The sequence below is a fragment of the Ornithorhynchus anatinus genome, chromosome 11 (genome assembly GCF_004115215.2).
Source record: "Ornithorhynchus anatinus isolate Pmale09 chromosome 11, mOrnAna1.pri.v4, whole genome shotgun sequence".
Lineage (NCBI taxonomy): Eukaryota > Metazoa > Chordata > Mammalia > Monotremata > Ornithorhynchidae > Ornithorhynchus > Ornithorhynchus anatinus.
Genome location: NC_041738.1, coordinates 61,551,683 through 61,577,173, shown reverse-complemented (window position 1 = coordinate 61,577,173; position 25,491 = coordinate 61,551,683). Strand labels below are relative to the sequence as shown.

Here is a 25,491-nt window from a genome sequence, read left to right as displayed (position 1 = left end):
CTAGCAGAAAAAGTTACTCGAACTGTACTTTCCAAGCGCTCAGTACAGTGCTCCGCACACAGTAAGCGCTCAATAAATACGATCCAATGAATGTATAAACTGAAGGGGGTGAGGGGGACGGGTGAGCTATCAAGAGCGGAAACGATCTGAGGGGTGACGCCACCGATTTCTCATGCACTGCTGCCGGTCAAAAAAAAATAATACATACGCAACCACACACCCTCCCGCCCCTAAAAACGCCGCATTCGCACCGGCACCAGCTTGAGGAGGCAGGAGCTGACCGCCAGTCCGGAATTTTCTAAATCGGCACACCAAGCCCCCCGTAGAACCGACTCGTTTCAGAGCAGAAGCCCCCTGACACTGTCGACGCGGCTCCCCCCCGACTCCCACCCCCGGCCCCAAACCTTCAAAAACAGCGCCCGGGACGACACGTGTTTAGAATCTCCGAATGCGCCAGGCTCCGGGCGAGGCTCTCGGGTCTCGCTCTTTCGCAAGCTGGACGGCGACACGGAAAAGAGAAAGACCAAGAACCGTTTATTGTTCAATCTCAACACCCCGTTTGAGGATCTCGGTGTAGAGCCCGGTCGGGATCCGGTGGGAGAGCCACCCGCTTGCAAATTCTCGCCTGCCGCTTCCTCGCCGACTCGGCGCCGGCAGAGCGCCGAGACCGCGCCGGCGCCGCGGGATCGCGTGGCGAGTAAAGACCAAACCCGGAGAACCGAGAGAGTCGACGGCGTTCCTTTTAAAAAAATACACGGCAATAATCTGATCGTCCGGAAGAAAAATACCCAGGCGGAGGGCCCTTGCGGGGGCCCGCGTGTCTCTTGCGGGGGTCCGGCCGGCCGCCTAAGCCGGCCCGGTGTAGTGAGGGAGCCCAGGGGCTGAGAGCGTCTGACGGAAGTCGAGGGGGGACGGGTTTTTGGTACCCTGTGAGGTCCGAGTTTCCACGCGGCCCGGGCGGTCCGGCTCCCTGACGGGAGTCTACATGGCTTTCACTTTGATCTGCTTCATCTTCATCTGCTTTTTCTCCAGCTTCTTTTGCTCCCGCCGCAGAGCCGCTTCCTGCGGGGAGAAGGAGGCGGGGGGGGGGCCCGGGTGGAGCTTGAGGCCCGCCGTCCCGCCCTCCCCGAGGGTCCGCGACGCGGGGGAGACGCCGGAAACCGTCCGCCCCCGGGGGACCCGAGTCAACGCCGCTCGGACCCGAAAGGCGAAGCCGGCGCCGCCCGTCGGGGGGGGATCGGTCGGGTACCTCGCCGGGTGGGAGACGGGAAGACCAAACGCTTCCGGTCCTCGGCCTCCGCGTGCGCCCGCTCCTCGGGGCAGGCGGGACCCCCTCCCGCCCCCAGCTCCTCGTAGACTCTTTCCCGCCGGCCCGGACCCAGGCCCGACCGCCAAGGTCCGGCTCGGCCCGTCGGCCGGGGCCGCGGACGGCACGTCCCTCCCTTCCGCTCTCGGCCCCAAAATCTATTCGGGGAGGAGGTGGGGAAACGTGCCGCAGGCGTCACCCCCAGACCACGGTTTGGGGGCGCGGCCTCGGAGCCGAGCCGGTGCGGCTCCCCGGTGTCCGGCCCCTTCTGTCCGGGGCTGAATTCGCCCCGGGCTTCCGAGGCTACGGCCTTGGGGAACGGGGCTGCGGCGGGGGCTCGCCGTCACGGGGAGGTGCCGGGGGCCGGGGAAACAGCGAGGCCCGGTAGGAAGAGCCTGGCGCCGGGCGGCCCGCGTTCTGCCGCTGGCCTCGAGTGTCACCCCGGGCAGGTCCCCTCACTTCTCTGGGCCTCGGTCACCTCTTCTGGAAAACGTGCGAGCCCCACGTGGAGCAGGGACTGGGCCCAACCCGATGACCTCGTAACTACCCCGGTGCTTAGTACAGCGCCCGGCACGTAGCAAGCGCTTAACAGATAGCACCGCAATTCTTATTTTTATTACTTAATTCCTCCTCCCCCTCCCTACGTTCATAGATTGTGAACCCCTCCGAGGTCAGGGGTCCGGTTCCAACGCCCACCTGCGTACTCGTCCTCGGTGCTCACTACAGTGCTCCGCCCAAGGAAAGTGCTTAATGAATACTATTACTAGTACTCTCTGGGCCTTAGTTTTCTCCACTGTTAAATGGGCCAAAGTCAGACCGCAAGTTCCGTGCGGGACAGGGACCGGGTCTGAGAAACTGGCATCTACTCCACTACTTAGCACACAGTAATAATATTAATAATAACGTTGGTGTGTGTTAAGCGCTTACTATGTGCAGAGCGCTGTTCTAAGCGCTGGGGTAGATCCAGGGTCATCAGGTTGTCCCACGTGAGGCTCACGGTTAATCCCCATTTTACAGATGAGGTAACTGAGGCGCAGAGAAGTGACTGGCCCAAGATCGCACAGGAGGCAAGCGGAGAAGGTGAGATCAGAACCCGGGTCCTTCTGTCTCCCCGGCTCGGCCTCTTCCCGCCAACGCGTTCATCATTCTCCTTGTCGGCGCGACGGCCTCCGGATCCAACTGCCCGAGGACGCCCGGGCGGGCAAGCCAGCGGCCACTCGGGGCCTCCTTGCCCGGTCGCCGGCCTCGACGCCCCCCGGGGACCCAGCCGGCCGCGGCCCCGGCCGCGATCCTCCTACCTCCAGCCTGCGCTGCTTCTCGGGATCTTCCTCGTTCATGATCCGCTCCTTCTCGGCCCGCTTCTTCTCCTCCCGGCGAGACTGGGCGGCCTCCTGCCTCTGCACGTGAGTCAGCTTCAGGAAATTCTCCTCCACGCGGGCCCGATTCTTATCGGCCTTCTGCTTGCCCTGCGCCCCCGGGGAAAACGGGACGCCTCAGCCACCGGGCGGGCGGCCCCGCTCGGCCCAGCCGCGGGAACCGCGCCACCTCCGTCCGTCGGGGGCGGGGAACGTGTCCGTTTATTATAGATCGTGCTCTCCCAAGCGCTCAGTTCAGTGCTCTGCACGCGGCAATAATGATAATTACAGTGTCTGTTAAGCGCTCGCTACGTGCCCGGCTGCCGGCCTAGGCGCCGGGGTGGATACCGGCGAATCGGATTCGGACACGGTCCCATGTGGGCTCACGCTCTCGATCCTCGTTTTCCAGAGGAGGGACCCGAGGCCCAGAGCAGAGACTTGCCCAAGGTCACACGGCAGATAAATGTCAGAGCGGGATTAGAACCCACCACCTTCTGACTCCCAGGCCCGGGCTCCACCCGCCAAGCCACGCTGCCGCTCGATAAATCCCGCCGGCGGACTGATTTTCGGCGGGCTCGCACGGTGGGCAGAGGGCACCGTGCTAAGCGCTCGGGAGAGCCCCGCCCCGACGGAGCCGCGGGCAGCGGCCCGAGCCGGCGGCGCTCACTTCTCTGTTAAGCCGAAACTTCTTGGCCTTGTCGATGGAATAGATGACCATGTTCATCAGCGGCTGAAGAGCCTCCATGTCCTTCGGGGACGTGTTCCCTAAACCGGGCACTGGAAGACCAAGCCGCCGCCCGTCAGGGGACCCGCTCCCCGCCCCGGCGGCCAGCCCCTCCCCGCCCGCCTCCACTCGGGTCCGCGGGCCCGGCCCATGCCCCGGTGTCTCCCCCGGGCTCCAGACGGGCGGCCGGGGGGCCCGGCTCCCCGCCGCTCACCGTTAAATGTAAACAGTAGCGTCCTCTTCGTGTCCGGCAGCTTTAGCGGCTGCCCTTCCCTGCCGGACGGGAGAAGAGGAGGCGGGTTAGAGAGGGACCTGGCCCACTTCAGGTGTGATTTTCATCGACACCCTCCCCGTCCCCGCTCTCTTCTTCCTCCAGACCCCAGCTTGCGCTCTCTGCCCCTTCCAGCTACGGTAACCGGTGGGCCTCCATCACGTCTCTCCCAGCTCGACCCCTGGCTCTCGCCCTTCCCCAACTGGAGCCCCCACTCGCTTCCTAATTCCCGGGCGACGGTTCTCTCCCCCCTAGACTGGCAGCCGGTTGTGCGTAGGGAATGTGTCTGTTATACTGTCCTCTCCCACGCGCTTAGTAATAATAATGTTGGTATTTATTAAGCGCTTACTACGTGCAGAGCAGCGCCGGGGTAGATACAGGGTCATCAGGTTTGTCCCACGTGAGGCTCACAATCTTAATCCCCGTTTTCCAGATGAGGGAACTGAGGCGCAGAGAAGTGAGGTGACTTGCCCAGAGTCACCCAGGTGACAAGTGGCAGAGCTGGGATTCGAACCCATGACCTCCGACTCCCAAGCCGGGGCTCTCCGCACTGAGCCGTGCCGCTTCTGCTTAGTACAGGGTTCCGCACACAGTAAGCACTCAAGAAATACAACTGACTCCCACATCTCCTCCGGGAGGCCGTTCCCGATTCAGCTCTCTCGCCTCGGCTATTATTTCTTTTTTTTAATGGTATTTCTTAAGCACTTGCTACGTGGCCGGCACCGTACTAACCGCCGGGACAGATCCAAGTCCCAGATGGGGCTCACGGTCTTAAGGCCCAGCTGACAGACGAGGACGCCGAGGCACAGCTGCTCGCCCAAGGTCACACGGCAGGCAGGCGGCACAGCGGCATCGGAGCCCAGGTCCTTCCCACTCCCAGGCCGGTGCTCTATCCACTAGGCCACACTACTTCCTTTATCCTATCTCCTACTCCCGTCCTCCAGTCACACGCTTTACTTAATTATAGTAACGGTATCTGTTAAACGCTTACTCCATACCAGGCGCTGTACTAAGCACCTGGATACAAGCAAATTGGCCCACGTGGGGCTCACGGTCTCGATCCCCATTTTCCAGCTGAGGGAACCGAGGCGCAGGGAAGTGACTCGCTCAAGGTCACACAGCGGGCAAGCGGCGGGGCCGGGATTAGAACCCATGACCTCCTGACTCCCGCCCGGGCTCCAGCCGCTACGCCAGGCTGCTTCCCATCTGCAAGCGCTTTTGTTCATCCTCCATTCCTTACGCTCTCACTCGTTGAAATATCCCCCTCCTTCCTCTCAGGAGAAGAATTTTAGAGTCTCTCTTCCTCCCTCGATTGCAAGCCCCAGACGTGTGGCCCGGGCCCGGGCTGGGGAGTCAGGGGTCATGGGTTCGAATCCCGGCTCTGCCACTCGTCAGCTGGGTGACTGTGGGCAAGTCACTTCACTTCTCTGGGCCTCAGTGACCTCATCTGTAAAATGGGGATGAAGACGGGGAGCCTCACCTGGGACGACCTGATGACCCCGTATCTCCCCCAGCGCCTTGAACGGTGCTCTGCACGTAGAAAGCCCTTAACAAATACTAACATTATTATTACTACCGATTATTATGGAGACCGACCAGAACTCTGGAATAAAATTCTCCATCTGGCTCATCGAGCGACTCGGTTCACTGGTCCCCACGCAAAACAGGGGACCCTATTAGTTTTGAGGGGGATGTTTTCATCCTGCTTCAAAGCTGGAAGTCAGGGCCTGATCCACAAAGGGAAGACCCCCCGCTCGCCCCCTTCCCACCCCACTGCCTCCCCCTCTCTGGTTTTCAGCACAGACCCATCCCGGAAGTTGGTTTTTTTTTTTTTTTTTATGATATTTGTTAAGCTCCTACTGTGTGCCAGGCACTGTTCTAAGCGCCGGGGTAGTTACAGGCTAATCGGGTGGGACACATTCCACATCCCTCTTGGGCCTCCCAGCCTCAAACGGCATTTTCCAGATGAGGGAACCGAGGCCCAGAGATGTAACGTGACTTGCCCAAGGTCACCAGCAGCAGACAAGCGGCGGAGCCGGGATCAGAACCCAGGCCGGGGCTTTAACCGTTAAGCGGCGCCTCTCCTCCTCCCGGCGGGGCAGCCCATAAAAGCAGGACGGGCCGACGCGGCTGCCTCGCGTTGGCTTCCGAGCGTTGGGGAGGGTGGCCGGGAAGGCGTCCGGGCCGCGGGGCGGATCCGGCGGTCGGACCTCTCTCGGGGGCCCGGCTCCGAGCTCCCGCACGGCTAGCGTTTGCCCGGGGAGCTCCTCCCTCGTACTTACTCCTGCATTAGCTTGGGACCGGAGAACTGGTCTGAGAAGTGGATGGATTCGATCTTGTCGGCGTAGTGCGTGAGAAAGTGCACCATCTGGGAGAGAGAATCCGTGCTCAGAGCTGGTTTCGCTTCATCGCTTGCCCCACAGACCTTCCCCACCTCCTCCTCCTCCACTCACTTTCCCAAATCTCAAAAGTCCAATAGCAGAGGCGGTCTCAAAAGGGCCCCTTCTCCGGCTATGAGCCCCCCGTCCCGTCCCGTCCCCCAGGAAAGACAACGGCAACAGGAAACGGAACAGAGTCTGTACACTGCAATTCCTTCCTTTGGTCGGTAACCGACTTGAAGAGAGTATTCCGGTCCGCCTCCCCCATGAGCGGGTCAGATCCCTGCCGGCCGGGAACCGGACGTTTGCTTTTTTCAAAATGGTACCTGTCAAGCCGGTCCCTTGTAGTTATTGAGTGCTTACTGTGTGCAGCACACTAAGCGCCTGGGAGAGTGCGATACAACAATAAACATATTCCCTGCCCATAACGAGCTAAGGGTCTAGAGGGAGAGACGGACGTTAAGTTAGAGATACGGATCTAGGTGCTGGGGGGCTGGGGGCGGGGGGGATGGATAAAGGGAGCAAGTCGGGGGCGACGCAAAAGGAGGTGGGAGAGGAGGAAAGGAAGGCTTAGTCAGGGAAGGTGGGCTTTCAATAAGGCTTCGAAGTGGGGGAGAGTCGCTGTCGGATACGAGGAGGGAGGGCGTTCCGGGCCAGAGGCGGGATGGGGGCGAGAGGTCGGCGGGGAGACAGATGAGATTAAGGCACAGTGAGGTGGTTGGCATCAGAGGAGCGAAGTGCTCGGGCTGGGTTGGAGCAGGAGAGTAGCGAGGTGAGGTAGGAGGGGCGGGAGGACTGACTGCTTTAATGCCGATCGTAAGGAGTTTCTGTCTGATGCGAAAGCGGATGAGTAACCACTGGAGATTCCTGAGGAGAGGGGAGACACGGCCCGAGCGGTTTTGGAGGAAAATGATCCGGGCAGCGGAGTGAAGTCTGGACCGGAGGGGGGAGAGACAGGAGGCCGGGAGGTCAGCGAGGAGGTCGATAGGGTAATCAAGGCGGGAGAGGGTGTCTGTATTAACGAGCAGTTGGGAAGGGGAAGATTCTGGCCATGCTGTGAAGGTGGAACCGACGGGGTTTCGTGATGGATTGAATCCGTGTGTTGAATGAGAGAGACAGGTGGCAAGGATAAGGCCAAGGTTACGGGCCTGTGGGACGGGAAGGAGGGGGAGGACAGGGTCTGGGTGGGAAGATGAGAAGTTCTGTCGTGGAACACGTTAGGTTTGAGGTGCCGGCGGGACAGTCGAGTGGCGACGTCTTCGAAGCAGGAGGGGAAGTGAGAGTGCAGAGAGGGAGAGAGATCTCAGCTGGAGAGGAACGTTTGGGAATCATCCGCATAGAGGTGGTAGGTGAAGCCAGGAGGGCGACTGAGTTCTCTAAGGGAGCGGGTGCAGATGGAGAATAGAAGGGGACCCAGCGCTGAACCCCGAGGGACCCCCACAGCTGGGGTCACCCCTCCGCCAGGCTCCCCCGCGCCCGCCCCCCAATCCCGGCTCCTCTCCGGCGGCACTTACTTTGGTGTCCATCATTCCCTCTGTGACTTCGCCCATCTCTGACAGGATGGCCAACGAGTCAGGAAGCCCGTACTTTGCCCCGGATTTGGGCTTGTCACTGCAGAACTCGCTCTGCGGAGAAGGAGGGATGACGGGAAGGAGCCTCGGCACTATACTCGCCCGCTCAACTGTATAGCTCCTCATCGCCCTATTTATTTTGTTTAATGAGATGTACATCACCCTGATTCTATTTATTTGCCACTGTTTTTACGAGATGTTCTTCCCCTCGACTCTATTTATCGCCATCGTTCTCGTCCGTCCGTCTCCCCCGATTACACCGTAAGCCCGTCAAAGGGCGGGGACCGTCTCTATCTGTTGCCGATTTGTCCATTCCAAGCGCTTAGTACAGTGCTCCGCACATAGTAAGCGCTCAATAAATACTATTGAATAAACCCACCCTTAGCACTGGGGTGTCTATCTCAAGAAGCAGCGTGGCCCAGTGGACAGAGCGCGGGCCTGGGGGTCGGAAGGCCTTGGGCTCTGATCCCGGCTCCGCCGCTGCGTGACCTTGGGCATGTCATTCCCCTCATCTGGAAAATGGGGATTGAGACCGTGAGCCCCCCCCCCGTGGGACAAGGACCGTATTCATTCGATCGTATTTATCGAGCGCTTACTGTGTGCAGAGCACTGCACTGAACGCTTGGAAAGTATAACTCAACAACAGATAGAGACGATCCCTACCCAACGACGGGCTCGCAGGCTAGAAGGGGGAGACAGGTAACAAACCAAAACAAGTAATAATAATAATGTTGGTATTTGTTAAGCGCTTACTATGTGCAGAGCACTGTTCTAAGCGCTGGGGTAGATACAGGGTAATCAGGTTGCCCCACGTGGGGCTCACAGTCTTCATCCCCATTTTACAGATGAGGTAACTGAGGCACAGAGAAGTGAAGCGACTCGCCCACAGTCACACAGCTGAAACGTGGCGGAGCCGGCATTCGAACCCATGACCTATGACTCCCAAGCCCGGGCTCTTTCCACTGAGTCCGGGCTTCCAGACTGAATCTATCCCCAGGGTTTAGTACAGCGCCTGGCACGTAACAAGCGCTTTAACGAATACCATAAGAATTAAAACTGCATTCTTAACTACCTCTTCTGGCCATTCCACCGGCCAACACCTCCCCGTCCGTCTTCCCTGTTAGAGTGGGAGCTCCTTCCCGGGAGGAAACGTGTGGCTTTTTCCCGCTCTACTCTCCCAAGTCCTTAGTACAGCGCGCGGCACCCGGTCGGCTCGGCGTCCGGTCGACGCCGTTCCTACCGCCCCTCCGACAACGTACCAGGTCCTGCATCTCCTTCTGCAGCCGCACCAGAGCTTTCCGCGTCCCGACGGCGAACACGTAGCTGTCCATGTCTTCGTCGTTCACCGTGACTTTGATTTGCTGAAAGGACAGGGAGGGTTTCCCCGCTGAGAAGGCCGAGGCACCGTCCGAGCCTCCGAACGGCCCAGCTCGGAGGGTGTGAGGGTTGAACGAAAGAGTTTCTACGCCGGGAGCTGGCGGTGGGCAGGGGGCGTGGCCGGTACTCTCCCAAGCGGTTAGTACGGTCCCAAAAAATACCACCGCGTGCCCAGCGGGAAAAGGGACAGAGAGGCTTTTTCAGCTGAGATTGAAGAAGTCATTTTATCTTGACCGGTTCGCTGGTCCTCTCCCAAGCCCTCTGCCCGGGAAACACCCACGGTTCAGTGAAAAGGATCGTGAGTCGCGCTAGACCGAAAGCCTCTCGAGGGCAGGGGTCGTGTCTCTTAACTCTACTGTCCTCTCCGGGCGCCCTAACCCGTGTCCCAGAGGACATCGGGGCCCTGTCTCGGCAGAGAGGGCTTACTGTCGGACAGCCGGGCAGGAAGACCGCAGGGCCGACTCTCGGCCCGTGGCGGGAATAGCGAGGCCAGGCTGACGGCACGGGAGTCGGAAGATCACGGGTTCTAATCCCGAGTCTGTCACGTGTCTGCTGGGTGACCCTGAGCAGGTCACTTCCCTTCTCTGGGCCTCAGTTCCCTCATCTGGAAAACGGGGACGGAGACCGGGAGCCCCACATGGGCCAGGGACCGCGTCCAACCCGATCCGCCTGGATCCACCCCAGTGTTTAGTGCGGTGCTCGGCACATGGTAAGCCCACTTAAACGCCACAATTTGTAATTATCGCTGTCGTTACCACTTGGTCGCAGGCTGGCCTCATCATCCGGGCCAAGACGTTCAGCAGGTCTTGTCTCTTGAGAAACTGAAAGAGGGCGAGGGGCAGGTCAGGCTACGGCGACGGCGCCGAGAGACCCTTCTCTCCCGGCTGGGCGGTTGAGCCCTCCTGGGGACAAGCATCCCTCCCTCCGGCGTCACCTCCCCGGCCCCCAACCTCAGCTGATGGGATGGACCTGCGCTGGGCTCTCCCAAGGCAAAAAGGCAAGGGGTAAGAGGGAAGGAGGGAGGGGAAGAGGAGAGGGAGGGGGACAAGGGGAGGATGGAGGGAACAGAAGGAGAAGGGAGGGGAACGACGCGGTCTGGTGGATAGAGCCCGGGCCTGGGAGTCCAAACGACCCGGGTTCTAACCCCGGCTCCGCTACTTGTCCGCTGGGCGACCCCGCGCAAGTCGCCTCACTTCTCTGTGCCTCGGTTCCCACATGTGTAAAACGGGCAATAAGACTGTGAGCCCCCCACGGGGGACCTGGACGGTGTCCAACTTGATCAGCTTGCATCTACCACAGCGCTTAGGACAGTATCTGGCACATACTGAGGGCTTAACGAATACCATAAATTAAAAAAAAACCCCAAAAAACCAGGAGGAGGGAGGGGTGGGAAGATGAAAGCCGCCCACCCTGCCTCACCGCGCCCGTCCCCGGCCCCCGCCGCTCACCTTGAGCTGAATAAGCATGCCCTCACAGCACACACGGCCCGAACACCACAGGTTGTAGACGTGCTCGTTCTCCTGGTTCAGCTTCCCCGTGCTCGTGGCTTCTTTGTTGGTGCCATCATCCCCTGGGGAGACCCAACTTCATCAGTGTCGCGCGATACGCTTTAAAAAGACGAAAAGCCCTCCATCCCCATTCTGTCTGCCTTTCCAACAGGTTCCAGGCAGGGTTCTGCTTGAGAACCCGCCGCTGCTTGTTGTTGTTGTTATTTTTATTACTAACAATGATAGGAATCATGAAGGGACTCGTTTAGCACTTCCAATGTGCCAAGCACGGACCTAAGCGCTGCGGCAGATCCGGGTTGATCGGGTTGGACGCAGTCCCCGTCCCACCCGGGGCTCACAGTCTTCATCTCCATTTTACAAGACGCGGTGACCGAGGCCCCGAGAAGGGAGGCGACTTGCCCCGGGCCACCCGGCAGACGCGCGGCGGAGCCGGGATCGGAACCCGGGTCCTTCGGGCTCCCAGGCCCGCGCTCTGGCCGCTGCTCCTCACGAGGGTCTGGGATGAAAACCGGGGGGAGGGAAGTTCTAGGGAATTGGATTTCCTTCTCTCGGGGCCGGCGGGGCCGCCGTAGAGCGAGGAGGCCGAGGCCGGTGGGGGACGTCAACGTCTGCCGCCCCGGGACGGCACGGAAGTTAACCGGTTCAGTTGAGAGGCCTCGTGGCTAGAGCCCGGGCCTGGGAGTCAGAAGGACCTGGGTTCTAATCCCTGCTCCGTCACTAGTCTACTGTGTGACCTTGGGCAAAGTCACTTCACCGCTCTGTGTCTCCGTTCCCTCATCTGGAAAATGGGGATTAAGACTGTGAGCCCCATATGGGACGGGGGCTGTGTTCAGTCCACTTAATCTGTACCTCCCCCAGCGCTGAGAACAGTGCCCGGCACCCAGTAAGCGCTAAACAAATACCATCATCATCATTACTGTCATTATTATTTTTTGATAAGCACTCACTACGTGCCAAGCACTAGGAGAGATAGGAGATGATCAGGCCCGACCTCGTCTCTGTCCCCCACGGGACTCACAGTCTAAGGAGGAGGGCGATCAGAGTCAGGGTGCCCCCCCCCCCCCAATCTACAGATGAGGGAACTGAGGCCCAGAAAAGTGAAGTGACCTGCCCAAGGTCCCTCAGCCGAAGAGTGGCAGGGCCAGATTATAAGAGTAATAATATTATTAATTATGGTATGTGTTAAGCGCTTACCATGTGTCAGGTACTGTACTAAGCGCCGGGGCGGATCCAAGCAAATCGGGTCGGACAGGCTCCCTGTCCCACGTGGGGCTCACGGTCTCAACCCCCATTTTACAGATGAGGTCACTGAGGCACAGAGAAGTGAAGTGACTCGCCCCTTTTTCTCTGCTCCTCCTCCCCTCCCCATTGCCACGGATCCCTCCCTCTGCTCTACCTCCCTCCCCGCCCCACAGCACGTGTATATATGTACATATTTATTATTGTTGATTTTATTAATGATGTGTACATATATCTATAATTCTATTTCTTTATATCGATGCCCCTGATGCCCATTTACCTGTTTCGATGTCTGACTCCCCCCTTCTGGACCGTGAGCCCGTCGGAGGGCAGGGATTGTCTCTATTTGTCGCCGAATGGTACTTTCCAAGCCGTCAGTACAGTGCTCTGCACACAGTGAGCGCTCGATAAATACGACTGAAGGTCACACAGCAGACTGGTGGAGGAGCCTGGATTTGAACCCAGGTCCTCCGCTCCTCCTCCCCTCCCCATCGCCCCTACTTCTTTGCTCTGCTCTACCCCCATCCCCACCCCACAGCACTGGTGTATATCTGTACATATTTATTTTACGAATGATGTGTATATAACTATAATTCTATTTCTTTTGATGCCGTTGATGCCTATCTACTCGATTTGTCTGTCTCCCCCTTCTAGACCGTCTTTGGGCAGGGAATATCTCTACCTGTCGCCGAACGGAACTTTCCAAGCGCTCAGCACGGTGCTCTGCACACGGTAAGCGCTCGATAAATCTGACCGAACGATGAACGGATGGCTCCCGGGGCCACGTGTTCCGTCCAGCCGGTCCGGGCCGCCCCTCAGCGGGCCCGGGGGGGAAGGACGTGGGGGTCGCCCGCCCCCGGAACCAGCCCGACTCACCGACGAGGGCGAAGTTGCTCTCCAGCAGTTCCCGGTGGGTGTTGAACCAGGCCTGGGCCAGGCGGTGGTTTTTATTTTTGCCGATGATGTAATTCATGATGTAGGCCAGCAGCCCGGTCACCATCAGAATCTCCATGTAGTAACTCTCCCAGCTGTTCTGCAGGTGTGCGGGGACCTGGGGAGGAGGGGAGGGGTGGCCATGGTGACCAGTCTAGTCTTCACTCCGCCGCCCGGCTCGTCTTCCCGCGGAAACGCTCCCGGCCTGTCACTCCCCTTCTTAGACCCCTCCGGTGGTCGCCTATCGACCTCCGCTCCAAACGAAAACTCCTCACTCTAGGCCTCGAGGCTCTCCGTCGCCTCGCCCCCTCCTACCTCTCCTCCCTCCTCTCTTTCCACCGCCCACCCCCCACGCTCCGCTCCTCCGCCGCCCGCCCCCTCGCCGTCCCCCGGTCTCGCCCGTCCCGCCGTCGACCCCCGGGCCGCGTCCTCCCGCGGTCCCGGGACGCCCTCCCTCCTCGCCTCCGCCGGACCGATCCTCTTCCCGTCTTCGAATCCCTACTTAAAGCTCACCTCCTCCGAGAGGCCTTCCCATGCTGAGCTCCCCCCTTTCTCCCTCTGCTCCCTCTACCCCCCCTTCACCTCTCCGCAGCTAAACCCTCTTCTCCCCTCTTTCCCTCCGCTCCTCTCCCGTCCCACCCCCTCGGCACCGTACTCGTCCGCTCGACTGTATAGATCTTCATCGCCCTATTTATTTTATTTTGTTTAATGAGATGTACGTCACCCTGATTCTATTTATCTGCCACTGTTTTTATGAGATGTTCTTCCCTTTGACTCTATTGCCATTGTTCTCGTCTCCCCCGATTAGACCGTAAGCCCATCAAAGGGCGGGGACTATCTGTTGCCGACCTGTCCATTCCAAGCGCTTAGTACAGTGCTCTGCACATCGTAAGCGCTCAATAAATACTACTGAATGAATGAACGAATGGTGACCACGGGCCGGTGGGGGTCGGCTCCCGATGCCCTCCCCGCACAACCCCTCCTCAAAAACCAAGAAACAGGCAAGAAATCCAACCGAAGAGACGGGAAGCCCGGGCCTGAGCGGAAGTAACCGCTGCACTTCACCGGGGCCGGGACGGAAGTCCGTCCTCCCGCCCTATCTCCAGTAATAGTAACCGTGGTACGTGTCGAGCGTCGACCACGTGCCGGGTGCCGTACTAAGCGCCGGGGCAGATACGAGCAAATCCGGTTGGACACGGTCCCCGGCCCACTTGGTGCTCACGGTCTCAATCCCCACTGTACAGATGGGAGAGAACACCGAGGCCCCGAGAGGAGTAGAGGCAGTCGCCCGAGGCCCCGCAGCAGACGGGTGGCGGAGGCGGGATCAGAACCCGTGACCGCGGCCCCGAGGTTAACGGAAAGTTCAACCGCCCCGCCTCAGCTCTTCTCCCGCCTCTCGCTTCGGCACTTCTGTGCTACCCGGGCCCTTGAGCCCACGGCAGTTCTCTATTTTTATTTCTGAATTATAGTTAAGCGCTCACGACGTGCCAGGCGCCCGACTGAGTGTCGGGATCGACGCGCCCCAATCGGGCCGGACGCAGCCCCTGTCCCACGGGGGCCTCGGGCTTAATCCCCGTTCCACGGACGGGGGGAACCGAGGCCCGGGGAAGCGATCAGTCCGAGGTCGCACGGCAGACGACAGCGGAGCCGGGATTAGAACCCAGGTCCTCCTGGCGCTCAGCCCCGGGCTCTTTGCATTAGGCCCTTTCTGCTGCCCAGACTCCACCACTCCCTCCCTCCCCTAATTTAACGCCTGTTTCCCACGCTAGACTCTCAGCTCCTCGAGGGCAGGGGTCGTGTCTGCCGACCCCGGCGCGCTCTCCCCGCCGCTCGGCGCTCCGCACACGGGAAGCGTTCGGTCGGTACTATTCGCCGATCGACGGACGCGCCTCCCTCCGCCCCCGCCCCCCTCCGAGGTCCGAGGTCCCGAGCCTTCGGCCGCCCGTATGCTCACGTCGACGATCGTTATGGGATCTTTGTTTTTGCTGGGAGACACGTCCGGCTTGTCTTCGTAACCTTCGAACTCCTCGTCGTCGTAAGGCTCGCTCTCGGCGTCTCCCTCCTGCAGAGAGAGAGAGCGGACCCGGCGTCAGACCGCTTGGCCCCGGCCGAAAACCGCCCCCCGAGACCCCCAGATGGCGGGGAAGGGGGGCACGGGATGGAGAAGGAGCAAGGCTCAGCGGAGAGTCAGAGGCCCTGGGTTCCGATCGCGCCACCGCTTTCTGTCTGCTGTGTGACCCGGGGGAAGTCACTTCGCCTTTCCGGACCTCGGTTCCCTCGACTGGAAAATACGACAGCGATGCCGGTCTACTTGTTTCGCTGTCCGTCTCCCTGACTTTGAGCCGGTCGTTGGGCGGGGACCGTCTCGCTCTGTTGCCCAGTTGGACTTTCCAAGAGCTCAGTACAGCGCTCTGCACACAGTAAGCGCTCAATAAATACGACTGAATGAATGAAAATACGGATTAGGACCGTGAGCCCCACGTGGGACATGGAGAGTATCCAAACTTACTAACTTGTGCTTATTTCTCTACTCATTCATTCGATCGTATTTATCGAGTGCTTACTGTGTGCAGAGCGCTTAGATTAATGTCTATCTCCCCCGCTAGACTGTGAGCTTGTTGTGGGCAGGGAAAGCGTCCGATGCTATATTCTACTTTCCCAAGCACTTTGTATAGCGCCTGGCACCCAGTAAGCGCTCAATAAATACGATTATTATCATCGCCCTGCTGCTTATACAGTGTCTGGCACACAGTAAGCGCTCAGTAAATACGATTATTAAAATGATTACCCTGGTGCTTAGGACAGTGTCTGGCACCCAGTAAGCGCTCAGTAAATACGATTATTAAAATGATTACCCTGGTGCTCAGGACAGTGTCTGGCACCCAGTAAGCGCTCAATAAATACCATTATTATAATTATTACCCTGGTGCTCAGGACAGTGCCTGGCACCCAGTAAGCGCTCAATAAATACGATTATTATAATTATTACCCTGGTGCTTAGGACAGTGTCTGGCACACAGTAAGCGCTCAATAAATATGATTATTATAATTATTACTCTGGTGCTCAGGACAGCGCCTGGCACACAGTAGGCGCTCAATAAATACGATTATTATTATTACTACCCTGGTGCTTGGCACAAGGTAAGCACTCAACAAACAGCATTTAAAGAAAACCCTCTAGACCGTGAGCCCGTCGTCGGGCGGGGATCGTCTCTCTCTGTTGCCGAATTGTACTTTCCAAGCGCTCAGTACAGTGTTCTGCACGCGGTGAGCGCTCAATAAATACGACCGAACGAATAAACGAATGAAAGCGGAGAGGCTGGGATTAGAATCTGGGTCTCCAAGCTCCCAAACCTGAGCTCCTTCTACCGGGCCGGGCTAATTATCCCCCGTAGCCTCTGAGCTCCTTGTTGGCAGCGGATCGGGTCGACCACCTCAGTCGTATTCGATTCCCCCAGGTGCGGAGCCCAGTGCTCGCCACAGAGTGAGCACTCTAATACTATCGACTTATAGATCCTCCTCCTACCTCGGGATGCTTATTCCAGCGTCTGTCATCCGTGCTGGGATCTAAATCCTTGCAGGGACGGGGGCCACTCGCCCTACTCTATTCCCCTCTCCCGCTCGCTCGATGGCATTTATCGAGGGTTTATTACGTGCGGAGCACTGTACTGAGCACCTGGGTGAGTACAATTAAGTACAAGAGAAGCAGCACGGCCCGATGGCCACAACACGGACTTTGGGAGTCAGAGGACGTGGGTTCTAATCCGCCGCCCGTCTGCTGGGTGATATCGGGAGAGTCACTTCACTTCTCCGGGCCTCGGTTACGCCGTCCGGAAAACGGGGATGGAGACCGCGAGCCCCACGTGGGGCAAACCGATTGCCTTGTGTCTACCCCAGCGCTTAGAACGGTGCTTGGCACATAGCGAGCGCTTAGCGGTACCATCGTCATTGATGTTATTATTACTACAATACAGCAGGATTAGCAGACAAGCTCCTTATTCTCTCAGGTGCTCGGGACGGCGCCGGGCACCCAGCAAGTGCGCGGTTCAGTGAGCTGGTTCCCCGGCCTCCCCGGCCCTTCCCTCAGGGCACCGGTCACCGGCCTTAGCGCTCGGCGCGGGGCCCGGCGCCCCGTCGGCGCTCGAAGAGCGCGGCCGATTTATCCGTCACCTGTACGTCGGCGTCTTCGAAGTCCTCCTGGTGGTCGGCGGGCCCGTCCAGCTCCACGGTGGCCTCGTCGTCCTCGTCGTCCTCGGGGGCGGTGGGGCGCCGGGGCGCGTCCGGGCCCGCGTCCTCCCCGCCGTCCTCAAACTCGGCGAAGTCGTTGTCGTCGTAGTCGGCCAGGTCGTCGGCGCCGTCCTCGAAGTCGTCCAGCTTGGCCTCGGCGCCGCGGCCCAGCAGCAGCAGCAGCAGCAGCAGCGCGGCGCGCGGGAGGCCCGGGCCGCCCATCCTCGCCGCCGGCCCTGGACCGCGGAGGGACCGGACGTCGGGCTCCGCTCGGCGGCCCGGCCCCGGCCCGCCCCTAGCCTGCGTCAGGCCCCCGCCCGCCCGCCGGGCCCCGTTAAGCGCCTACTGGGCGCCGGACGCTATACTGAGCACGTCGGGTCGGACGCCGTCCCACGGGGGGCTCACGGTTGCGATACCCATTTTACGAAGGAGGGGAGCGCGGTCTAGAGACGTGAACTGAATCGCCCGAGGTCGCCCGGCCGACAAGCGGCGGAGTCGGGGTTAGAACCCACGACCCCCCGACGTGCGGGTCCTCGCTCTATCCACTAAGCCCCGCCGCTCAGTGACACCGGATGGGCATCCTGACCACTCCATCAGCTTCTCCAACCCCGACCTTCACGTCCTTCCCTCTCGTCCGTCTCCGCGCCGACCTCTCGGCCGCTTCCGACCTCTGGCCCGGATCTCCCTCCCGCCTCATATCCCCCCGACGATGACTCTCCCCCCGTTCAGCGCCTTACTGAAAGCCCATCTCCTCCAGGAGGTCTTCCCTAAGTCCTCTCCGCTTCTCCCGCTCCCTTCCGCGTCTCCGCCGTCCTCGGCTCTGCCCCCTCGATCCACCCCTCGCTCGGCCCCTCGGCACTTCCCTCCATATATCCCTAATTTATTTCCACGAATCTGTCTTCCGCTGTAGGCCGTGAGCTCGCTGGGGGAGAGTCGTCAACCAACTCCGTTATACTGTTCTACCGTAAGCCCCCGGCGCTCTGCACACGGTAAGCGCTCAATATAGACGATCGATTATGTCCCAGCACACGGTCCCGCTCTCCCCTCCGCCGGTCACTGGACACTCCGTAATATCGGTTGTCTCTCCCTCCTCCCGCCAATCCACTCCCACGGTCACCCGGCAGACGCGCGGCGGAGCCGGGATTAGAACCCAGGTCCTTCCGACTCCCAGGCCTGGGCTCCGTCCACTAAGCCACGCCGCCGCTTTGACGAAATTCCGAAGGACCCCGACAAGTCGGAGAAACAGCTCCCGGGACCAGGAAGTCGATCGGCGGGGACAAGGGTCGCTCCTTCGGGAGAAGCGGAATGGCCCCGGCAGCACGGCCCTGGGAGTCAGAGGGTCACGGGTTCTAAACCCGGCTCCGCCCCTTAATAATATTAATAATAATAATGTTGCCATTTGTCAAGCGCTTAGTATGTGCAGAGCACCGTTCTAAGCGCTAGGGTAGATACAGGGTCAACAGGTTGTCCCACGTGAGGCTCACAGTTCATCCCCATTTTACAGATGAGGTAAGTGAGGCCCAGAGAAGTGAAGCGACTCGCCCACAGTCACCCAGCTGACAAGTGGCCGAGCCGGGAGTCGAACCCATGACCTCTGACTCCCAAGCCCGGGCTCTTGCCACTGAGCCACGCTGCTTCCCCTTGTCGACTGCGTGGCCGTGGGCGAGTCACTTCACTTCTCCGGGCCTCGGCTACCTCATCTGGAAAAGGGGGACTGAGACCGGGAGCCCTACGCGGGACAGGGATCGTGTCCGACCCGCTATGCTTGGATCCACCCCGGCGCTCGGTGCAGTGCCTGGCACATAGTAAGCGCTTAACAAATACCATAATCATGACGATTATTACGGCTTAGCGAGGGAGAAAGAAGAAGAGAGCACACACTTAAACCTGGAGAAAATAAGAAGCCCCCGTCCTACTCCGGGCTCCCAATCTGGGAAGCAGGGAAGGAGCCCAGGGATCTTCTCCCCATCTCACAGATGAGGGAACTGAGGCCCAGGGAGGTTAAGGAGTGTGCTAAGCGCTTGGGCGACCACGACGCAACGGAGTCGATACACCTATCCCGGCTCCGTCACCCGTCAGCTGAGTGACTACGGGCAAGTCGCTTAACTTCTCTGTGCTTCGGTGACCTCATCTGTAAAATGGAGATTAACCGTGAGCCTCGCGTGGGACGGCCCGATGACCTCGTAACCCCCCCCCCCCCCAGCGCTTAGAACGGTGCCTTGCACATAGGAAGCGCTTAACAAATACCGACATTCTTATTATGATTCCCTGCCCGCCATGATCTTCCCACTCTACCTTTTGCTCACCCGATTCCTTTCTTCCGGGCTACCTCACCACCTCAGCCAGTCTCTCCAGACGGCCTTTCCGGCTCGGCAGAAAACCGATCCGCAAGTCTTCGTCCCCATTTGACAGATGAGGGAACCGAGGCACAGAGAACTTAAGTGACTCGCCCACGGTCACCCAGCGGACAAATGGCGGAGCCGGGATTAGAACTCATGACCCTCTGACTCCCAAGCCCGGGCGCTTTCCACTAAGCCACGCTGTGCCTCAGTTCCCTCATCTGCACATATGTATATATCTGTAATTTCTTTATTTATATTAATGTCTATCTCCCCCTCTAGACCGGGAGCCCCACGGGGACAACCTGATGACCTTGCATCTCCCCCAGCGCTTAGAACAGTGCTCGGCACATAGTAAGCGCTTAACAAATACCATCATCATTATTATTATTATAAACTGAGTACCTGGAACCTACCCCAGCGCTTAGTACAGTGCCCGGCACAGGGAAAGAACCGAAATTCCACAGGTATTAGTATTATTATAGTTAGAACCCAGGTTCTCTGACTCCCGGGCCCCCGCGCCTTCCACTAGGCCTTACTGCATATTTTTTCTTTAATGGTACTGGTCAGTCGTATTTATTGAGCGCTGAGAGGAGAGCACTGTACTGAGAGCAGAGAAGCAGCGTGGCTCAGTGGCAAGAGCCCGGGCTTCGGAGTCCGAGGTCATGGGTTCGAATCCCGGCTCTGCCGCTCGTCAGCTGTGTGACCGTGGGCGAGTCGCTTCACTTCTCTGGGTCTCAGCGACCTCATCTGGAAAATGGGGATTAACTGCGAGCCTCACGTGGGACAACCTGATGACCCTGTATCTCCCCCAGCGCTTAGAACAGTGCTCTGCACATAGTAAGCGCTTAACAGATACCAACATTATTATTATGACTAAGCACTTGGGAGAGTACAACATAAAAATAAACAGGCACACTCCCTTCCCACCGTAAGCCTACAGTCTAGACGACTCTAACTTCTTAAGGACTGTTGTTAGGCGCTTACTATATGCCAGGGACCGCACTAAGTGCTACGGTAGATGGAAGCCGATCAGATTGGACACAGTCCCTGTCCCACACGGGACTCTCGACCTTAATCCCCATTTTACAGATGGGGTAACCGAGGCCCAGAGACGATGGCTCCTCAAATCCCCCGATGCCACCGACTGGGGTCTCCTCCCAAAGACGCAGGCACAAGCGGGGAGTGTCTAGCTGGAGACCCAGCACGGCACTGTCTGCTGTGTGACCTTGGGCAAGTCATTTCGCTTCCTCTGGGCCTCACTTCCCTGTAAAATGGGGATTGAGACCGGGAGCCCCACGTGGGACAGGGACGGGGTCCAGCCCGATTCGCCTGTAATCATAATAACGTTGGTATTTGTTAAGCGCTTACTAGGCGCAGAGCACCGTTCTAAGCGCTGGGGGAGACACAGGGGAATCAGGTTGTCCCACGTGAGGCTCACGGTCTTAATCCCCATTTTACAGATGAGGGAACTGAGGCACCGAGAAGTGAAGCGACTCGCCCAGAGTCACCCAGCTGACAAGTGGCTGAGCCGGGATTCCAACCCATGACCTCCGACTCCAAAGCCCGGGCTCTTTCCACTGAGCCACGCTGCTTCTCATAAATTAAAGCTTAATTTCGAGTATTCATATTCCCTTTACGTACACACAGCGGACAAGGGGCAGAGGTGGGATTCGAACCCCTGCCCTCTGCCTCCCCCGCCCGGGCTCTTTCCACTGAGCCTCCCCGGCCCTTAGAAGGGCGCGTGGCACATAGTAAGTGCTTAACAGATACGACCGTTGTTATCATTCGATCCCGTGGAGGTCCGTTGGCAGGGCCCGGCCGAGCCCCGGGATCAGATCCCACACCCTCCTCCCGGCTGCGCCGTGACAGATCAGCTCCCGACGCCCGGGAGTCGGAAGGACCCGGGTTCTAATCCCGGCTCCGCTACTTGTCCGCCGCGTGACCGCGGGCAAGTCACTTCACCTCTCTGGGCTCAGTCTTCTCATCTGTAAAATGGGGGTGAAGACTGCGAGCCACGTGGGATAATCCCACAGTCCAAGCGGGACACGGACTGTGTCCAAACTGATTCTCTTCTATCTACCCCGGTACTCAGTACACAGCTCAGTACAGTGCTGGGTGGGCAGAGGGAAGGGCTTCCCCCTTGGGGCTACACATCTGGGGGTGGAGGGTAAAAGCAGCGTGGCTCAGTGGCAAGGGCCCGGGCTTGGGAGTCAGAGGTCATGGGTTCGAGTCCCGGCTCTGCCCCATGTCAGCTGGGTGACTGTGGGCGTCGCTTCACCTCTCTGGGCCTCAGTGACCTCACCTGGAAAATGGGGATTAACCGTGAGCCTCACACGATGATCCTGTATCTCCCCCAGCGCTTAGAACAGTGCTCTGCACACAGTAAGCGCTTAAATACCAACATTGTTATTACTGGTCCCTGCCCCCCCGACTCCAGCCTTTTATTCTTTTCTAATGGTGATTCCTGTCTCTGTCAGGTACCCATCCTGAACGCCCTCCCTCCTCAAATCCCTCAAAATAGAAGCAGCGCGGCTCAGTGGCAAGAGCCCGGGCTTGGGAGTCAGAGGTCATGGGTTCGACTCCCGGCTCGGCCGCTTGTCAGCTGTGGGACTGGGGGCGCCTCACTTCACTTCTCCGGGCCTCAGTGACCTCATCTGTCAAATGGGGATGAACCGTGAGCCTCACGTGGGACAACCTGATGACCCTGGATCTCCCCCCGCGCTTAGGACAGTGCCCTGCACGTAGTAAGCGCTTAACAAACGCCAACATTATTAAATCCCACAGACAGTGACTCTCCTCCCTCTTCAAAGCCTTACTGAAGGCCCATCTCCTCCAAGAGGCCTTCCCGATCCCCCTTTTCCTCTTCTCCCACTCCCTTCTGTGTCTTCCTGACTTGCTTCTTTGACTCTTCCCCCCTCCCAGGCGCCCAGCACTTAGGTCCACAGCGTGGCTCAGTGGAAAGAGCACGGGCTTTGGAGTCAGAGGTCATGGGTTCGAATCCCGCCTCGGCCACTTGTCAGCTGTGTGAATTTGGGCAAGTCACTTAACTTCTCGGTGCCTCAGTTACCCCATCTGTCAAATGGGGATTAACTGTGAGCCCCAAGTGGGACAACCTGATTCCCCTGTGTCTACCCCGGCGCTTAGAACAGTGCTCGGCACATAGTAAGCGCTTAACAAATACCAACATTTATTTTTTTTTATTTAATTTATTTATTTGCATTGAGATCTACCTCCCTCATCTAGACTGTAAGCTTGTCGTGGGCAGGGAATGTACCTGTTTCACGCTGGGCTGCAGGACGGTGTTCTGCACACAGTAAGTGCTCTATAAATACGACTGAATGAAGGGTATTAAGTGTCTACTATATGTCAAATACTGCTCTAAGGGCTAGGGTAGGTACCAATTCATTAGGTCACGCACATTGTCCTGCATAGGGGTGGTAGGAGGGAGAACAGGGTTCTCCATTTTAATAATAATGTTGGTGTTTGTTAAGCGCTTACTACATGCAGAGCACCGTTCTAAGCGCTGGGGTAGATACGGGGTCATCGGGTTGTCCCCCCGGGAGGCTCCCAGTCTTCATCCCCATTTCACAGATGGGGTCACCGAGGGCCAGAGAAGTGAAGTGACTCGCCCACAGTCCCACAGCTGACGAGGGTGAGGAAGCAGCGTGGCTCGGCGGAAAGAGCCCGGGCTTGGGAGTCAGAGGTCACGGGTTCGAATCCCGGCTCTGCCCCTTGTCAGCTGTGGGACTGTGGGCGAGTCACTTCGCTTCTCTCTGCCTCGGTTCCCTCATCCGTCAAATGGGATTAACTGTGAGCCTCACGTGGGACCACCTGATGACCCTGTATCTACCCCAGCGCTTAGAACGGTGCTCTGCGCATAGGAAGCGCTTAACAGATACCAACGTTAAGTGGCAGAGCCGGGAGTCGAACCCATGACCTCTGATTCCGAAGCCCAGGCTCTTTCCACTAAGCCACGCTGCTTCCCCTGACACTTGAGGAAATCGAGGCACGGATAAATGAAGTGCAGTGTGGTCTGGTGGATAAAGCCCAGGCCAGGGAGGTCAGAAGAACCTGGCTTCCAAACGCTGGGGGAGATACAAGATAATCAGGTTGTCCCACGTGGGGCTCACAGTCTTCATGCCCATTTTACAGAGGAGGTCACTGAGGCCCAGAGAAGTGAAGTGACCTGGCTGCCGTGTTCCCTCACCTGTAAAACGGGGACTAAGACCGTGAGCCCTAGAGGGGACATGGCCTTTGTCCAACCTGATTAGCTTGTATCTCCCCGGCGCTTAGTACAGTGCCAGGCACGTAGGAAACGCTTCACACACACCATTAAAACATGACTTGCTCAAGGTCACCCGGCAAGCAATTAGCAGAGCGGAATTAGAACCCAGGACCTTTGACTCCCAGGCCCGGGCTCTCTCCATAAGGCCGCGCTGCCTCTCGTTCCTTCACCTTCTTAAAAGTAACAATAACGACAATAACCACGGGGTCTGTTAAGCGCTTACTTTGTGCTAGGGACTGTAGTAAAGGTCGGGGTGGCTAGAAGCAGCACGGCCCAGAGGCAAGGGCACAAGCCTGGGAGTCAGAGGTCATGGGTTCCAATCCCGGCTCCGCCACCTGTCAGCTGTGTGACCTTGGGCAAATCACTTCACTTCTCTGTGCCTCAGTTCCCTCATCTTGAAAATGGGGATGAAGACCGTGAGCCCACGTGGGACGCCCTTATCTTGTACCTCCTCCAGCGCTTAGACCAACGCTTGGCACATAGTGAGCGCTTAACAAGTACCATCATCAGGCTCAGTGGCCGGGCTTGGGCGTCAGAGATCATGGGTTCTAATCCCGCCTATGCCTCTTGTCAACTGCGTGACCTTGGGCGAGTCACTTTGCTTCTCTGGGCCTCAGTAGCGTGGTTCAGTGGAAAGAGCCCGGGCTTGGGAGACAGAGGTCGTGGGTTCGAATCCCGGCTCTGCCACTTGTCAGCTGTGTGTCTGTGGGCGAATCGTTTCACTTCTCTGGGCCTCAGTTCCCTCATCTGTCAAATGGGGGGATGAAAACCGGGAGCCTCACATGGGACCAACTGATGACCCCGTATCTCCCCCAGCGCTTAGAACAGTGCTCGGCACATAGTAAGCGCTTAACAAATACCAAATTATTATTACTATTACCCTCATCTGGAAAATGGGGATGAAGACTGTGAGCCCCACGTGGGACAACCCGATTACCTTGTATCCTCCCCAGCGCTTAGAACAGTGCCTGGCACATAGTAAGCGCTTAACAAATACCAACGTTATTATTATTATTACAAGCCAATCGGGGTGGACCCAGTCCCACCTGGGGCTCACAGCCTTCCTCCCATTTTAAGATGAGGGAAGTGAGGCACCGCGAAGCGACTTCAGCCATTCCTTCATTCAATCGTACTGACTGCGCGCTTACTGTGTGCAGAGCACTGTAGTAGGCGCTTGGAATGGACCACTGGGCAACGGTTGTCCAAGGTGACACAGCGGGGCCGGGATTAGAACCCATGCCCTTCTGGCTCCCTGGCCGGGGCTTTAGCCACGGGGCCGGGCTGCTTTCCTAGAGGGAGGAGAGAGAGGGAAGGGGAGAGGGAAGGGGAAAGGGAAGGGGACAGGGACGGGGAAAGGGACGGGGAAAGGGAAGGGGACAGGGAAGGGGAAAGGGAAGGGGAAAGGGAAGGGGGACGGGAAGGGGGACGGGAAGGGGAGAGAGAGGCCAACCAGGGCGCGCGGGGCAGGGCGGGATAAGAGGAAACAGGACAAGGTCGCCGTTGACCGAACCCCTGCAGGTCCCCCGGGCCTCCCCGAGCGTACCGGAGGTTCAGAGGCAGGTCCGGCAACGCCGCTAATTCTGGTCGGCCTCCCCTGACCGCCGCCGGTCCCGTCCGCTTGAGGCCAGGCCAGGCCGGGCCGGTCCTGTCCTGTCCTGGCCGCCGGGGCCGCTCAGTCCCGCACCCTAAGCAGCTGCGCTCGACGTGGGCCGCGGCCAGGCGCGCCTGCGCAGAGCGGACTGGGCCGCTGGACCGCCGCCCCGCGCGCCTGCGCAGAGAGGGCGGGCCCGCTGGACTCCCCTCCTCCCCCCCCAAGCCCCGCGCGCCCGCGCAGAGCGGACTGGGCCGCTGGACCGCCGCCCCGCGCGCCTGCGCAGAGAGGGCGGGGGCGATGGAGGGCCGCCCGGCGCGCCTGCGCAGAGAGGGCGGGGCCGCTGGACACCCTCCTCTCCCCCCCCAAGCCCCGCGCGCCTGC

General features: G+C 58.9%; 1 protein-coding gene across 1 annotated transcript; it reads right to left on the bottom strand.

The window, feature by feature from the left end:
- Positions 1–514: 514 nt before the first annotated feature.
- On the bottom strand, positions 515–25,258 carry CCDC47 (coiled-coil domain containing 47). The gene is made up of 13 exons (XM_029075561.2): positions 25,060–25,258; positions 16,833–17,125; positions 14,617–14,724; positions 12,606–12,780; positions 10,431–10,552; positions 9,738–9,803; positions 8,865–8,966; positions 7,549–7,659; positions 5,939–6,024; positions 3,600–3,658; positions 3,329–3,438; positions 2,605–2,772; positions 515–1,062 (listed from the first exon to the last, which is right to left on the bottom strand). Exons 2-13 carry the CDS (start codon positions 17,109–17,111, stop codon positions 982–984), a joined length of 1,467 nt encoding a protein of 488 aa, XP_028931394.1. The 5' UTR covers positions 17,112–17,125; positions 25,060–25,258; the 3' UTR covers positions 515–981.
- Positions 25,259–25,491: the final 233 nt, after the last annotated feature.

Coding starts and splice junctions, on each gene's coding strand:
- CCDC47 (XM_029075561.2), bottom strand. CDS start 17,111: ATGGGCGGCCCGGGCCTCCCGCGCGCCGCGCTGCTGCTGCTGCTGCTG. Junction 8,967..9,737: donor GGCCAGCCTGCGACCAAGTG/GTAACGACAGCG, acceptor CTGTCCTTTCAG/CAAATCAAAGTCACGGTGAA. Junction 2,773..3,328: donor AGTTTCGGCTTAACAGAGAA/GTGAGCGCCGCC, acceptor CCGGGGGCGCAG/GGCAAGCAGAAGGCCGATAA.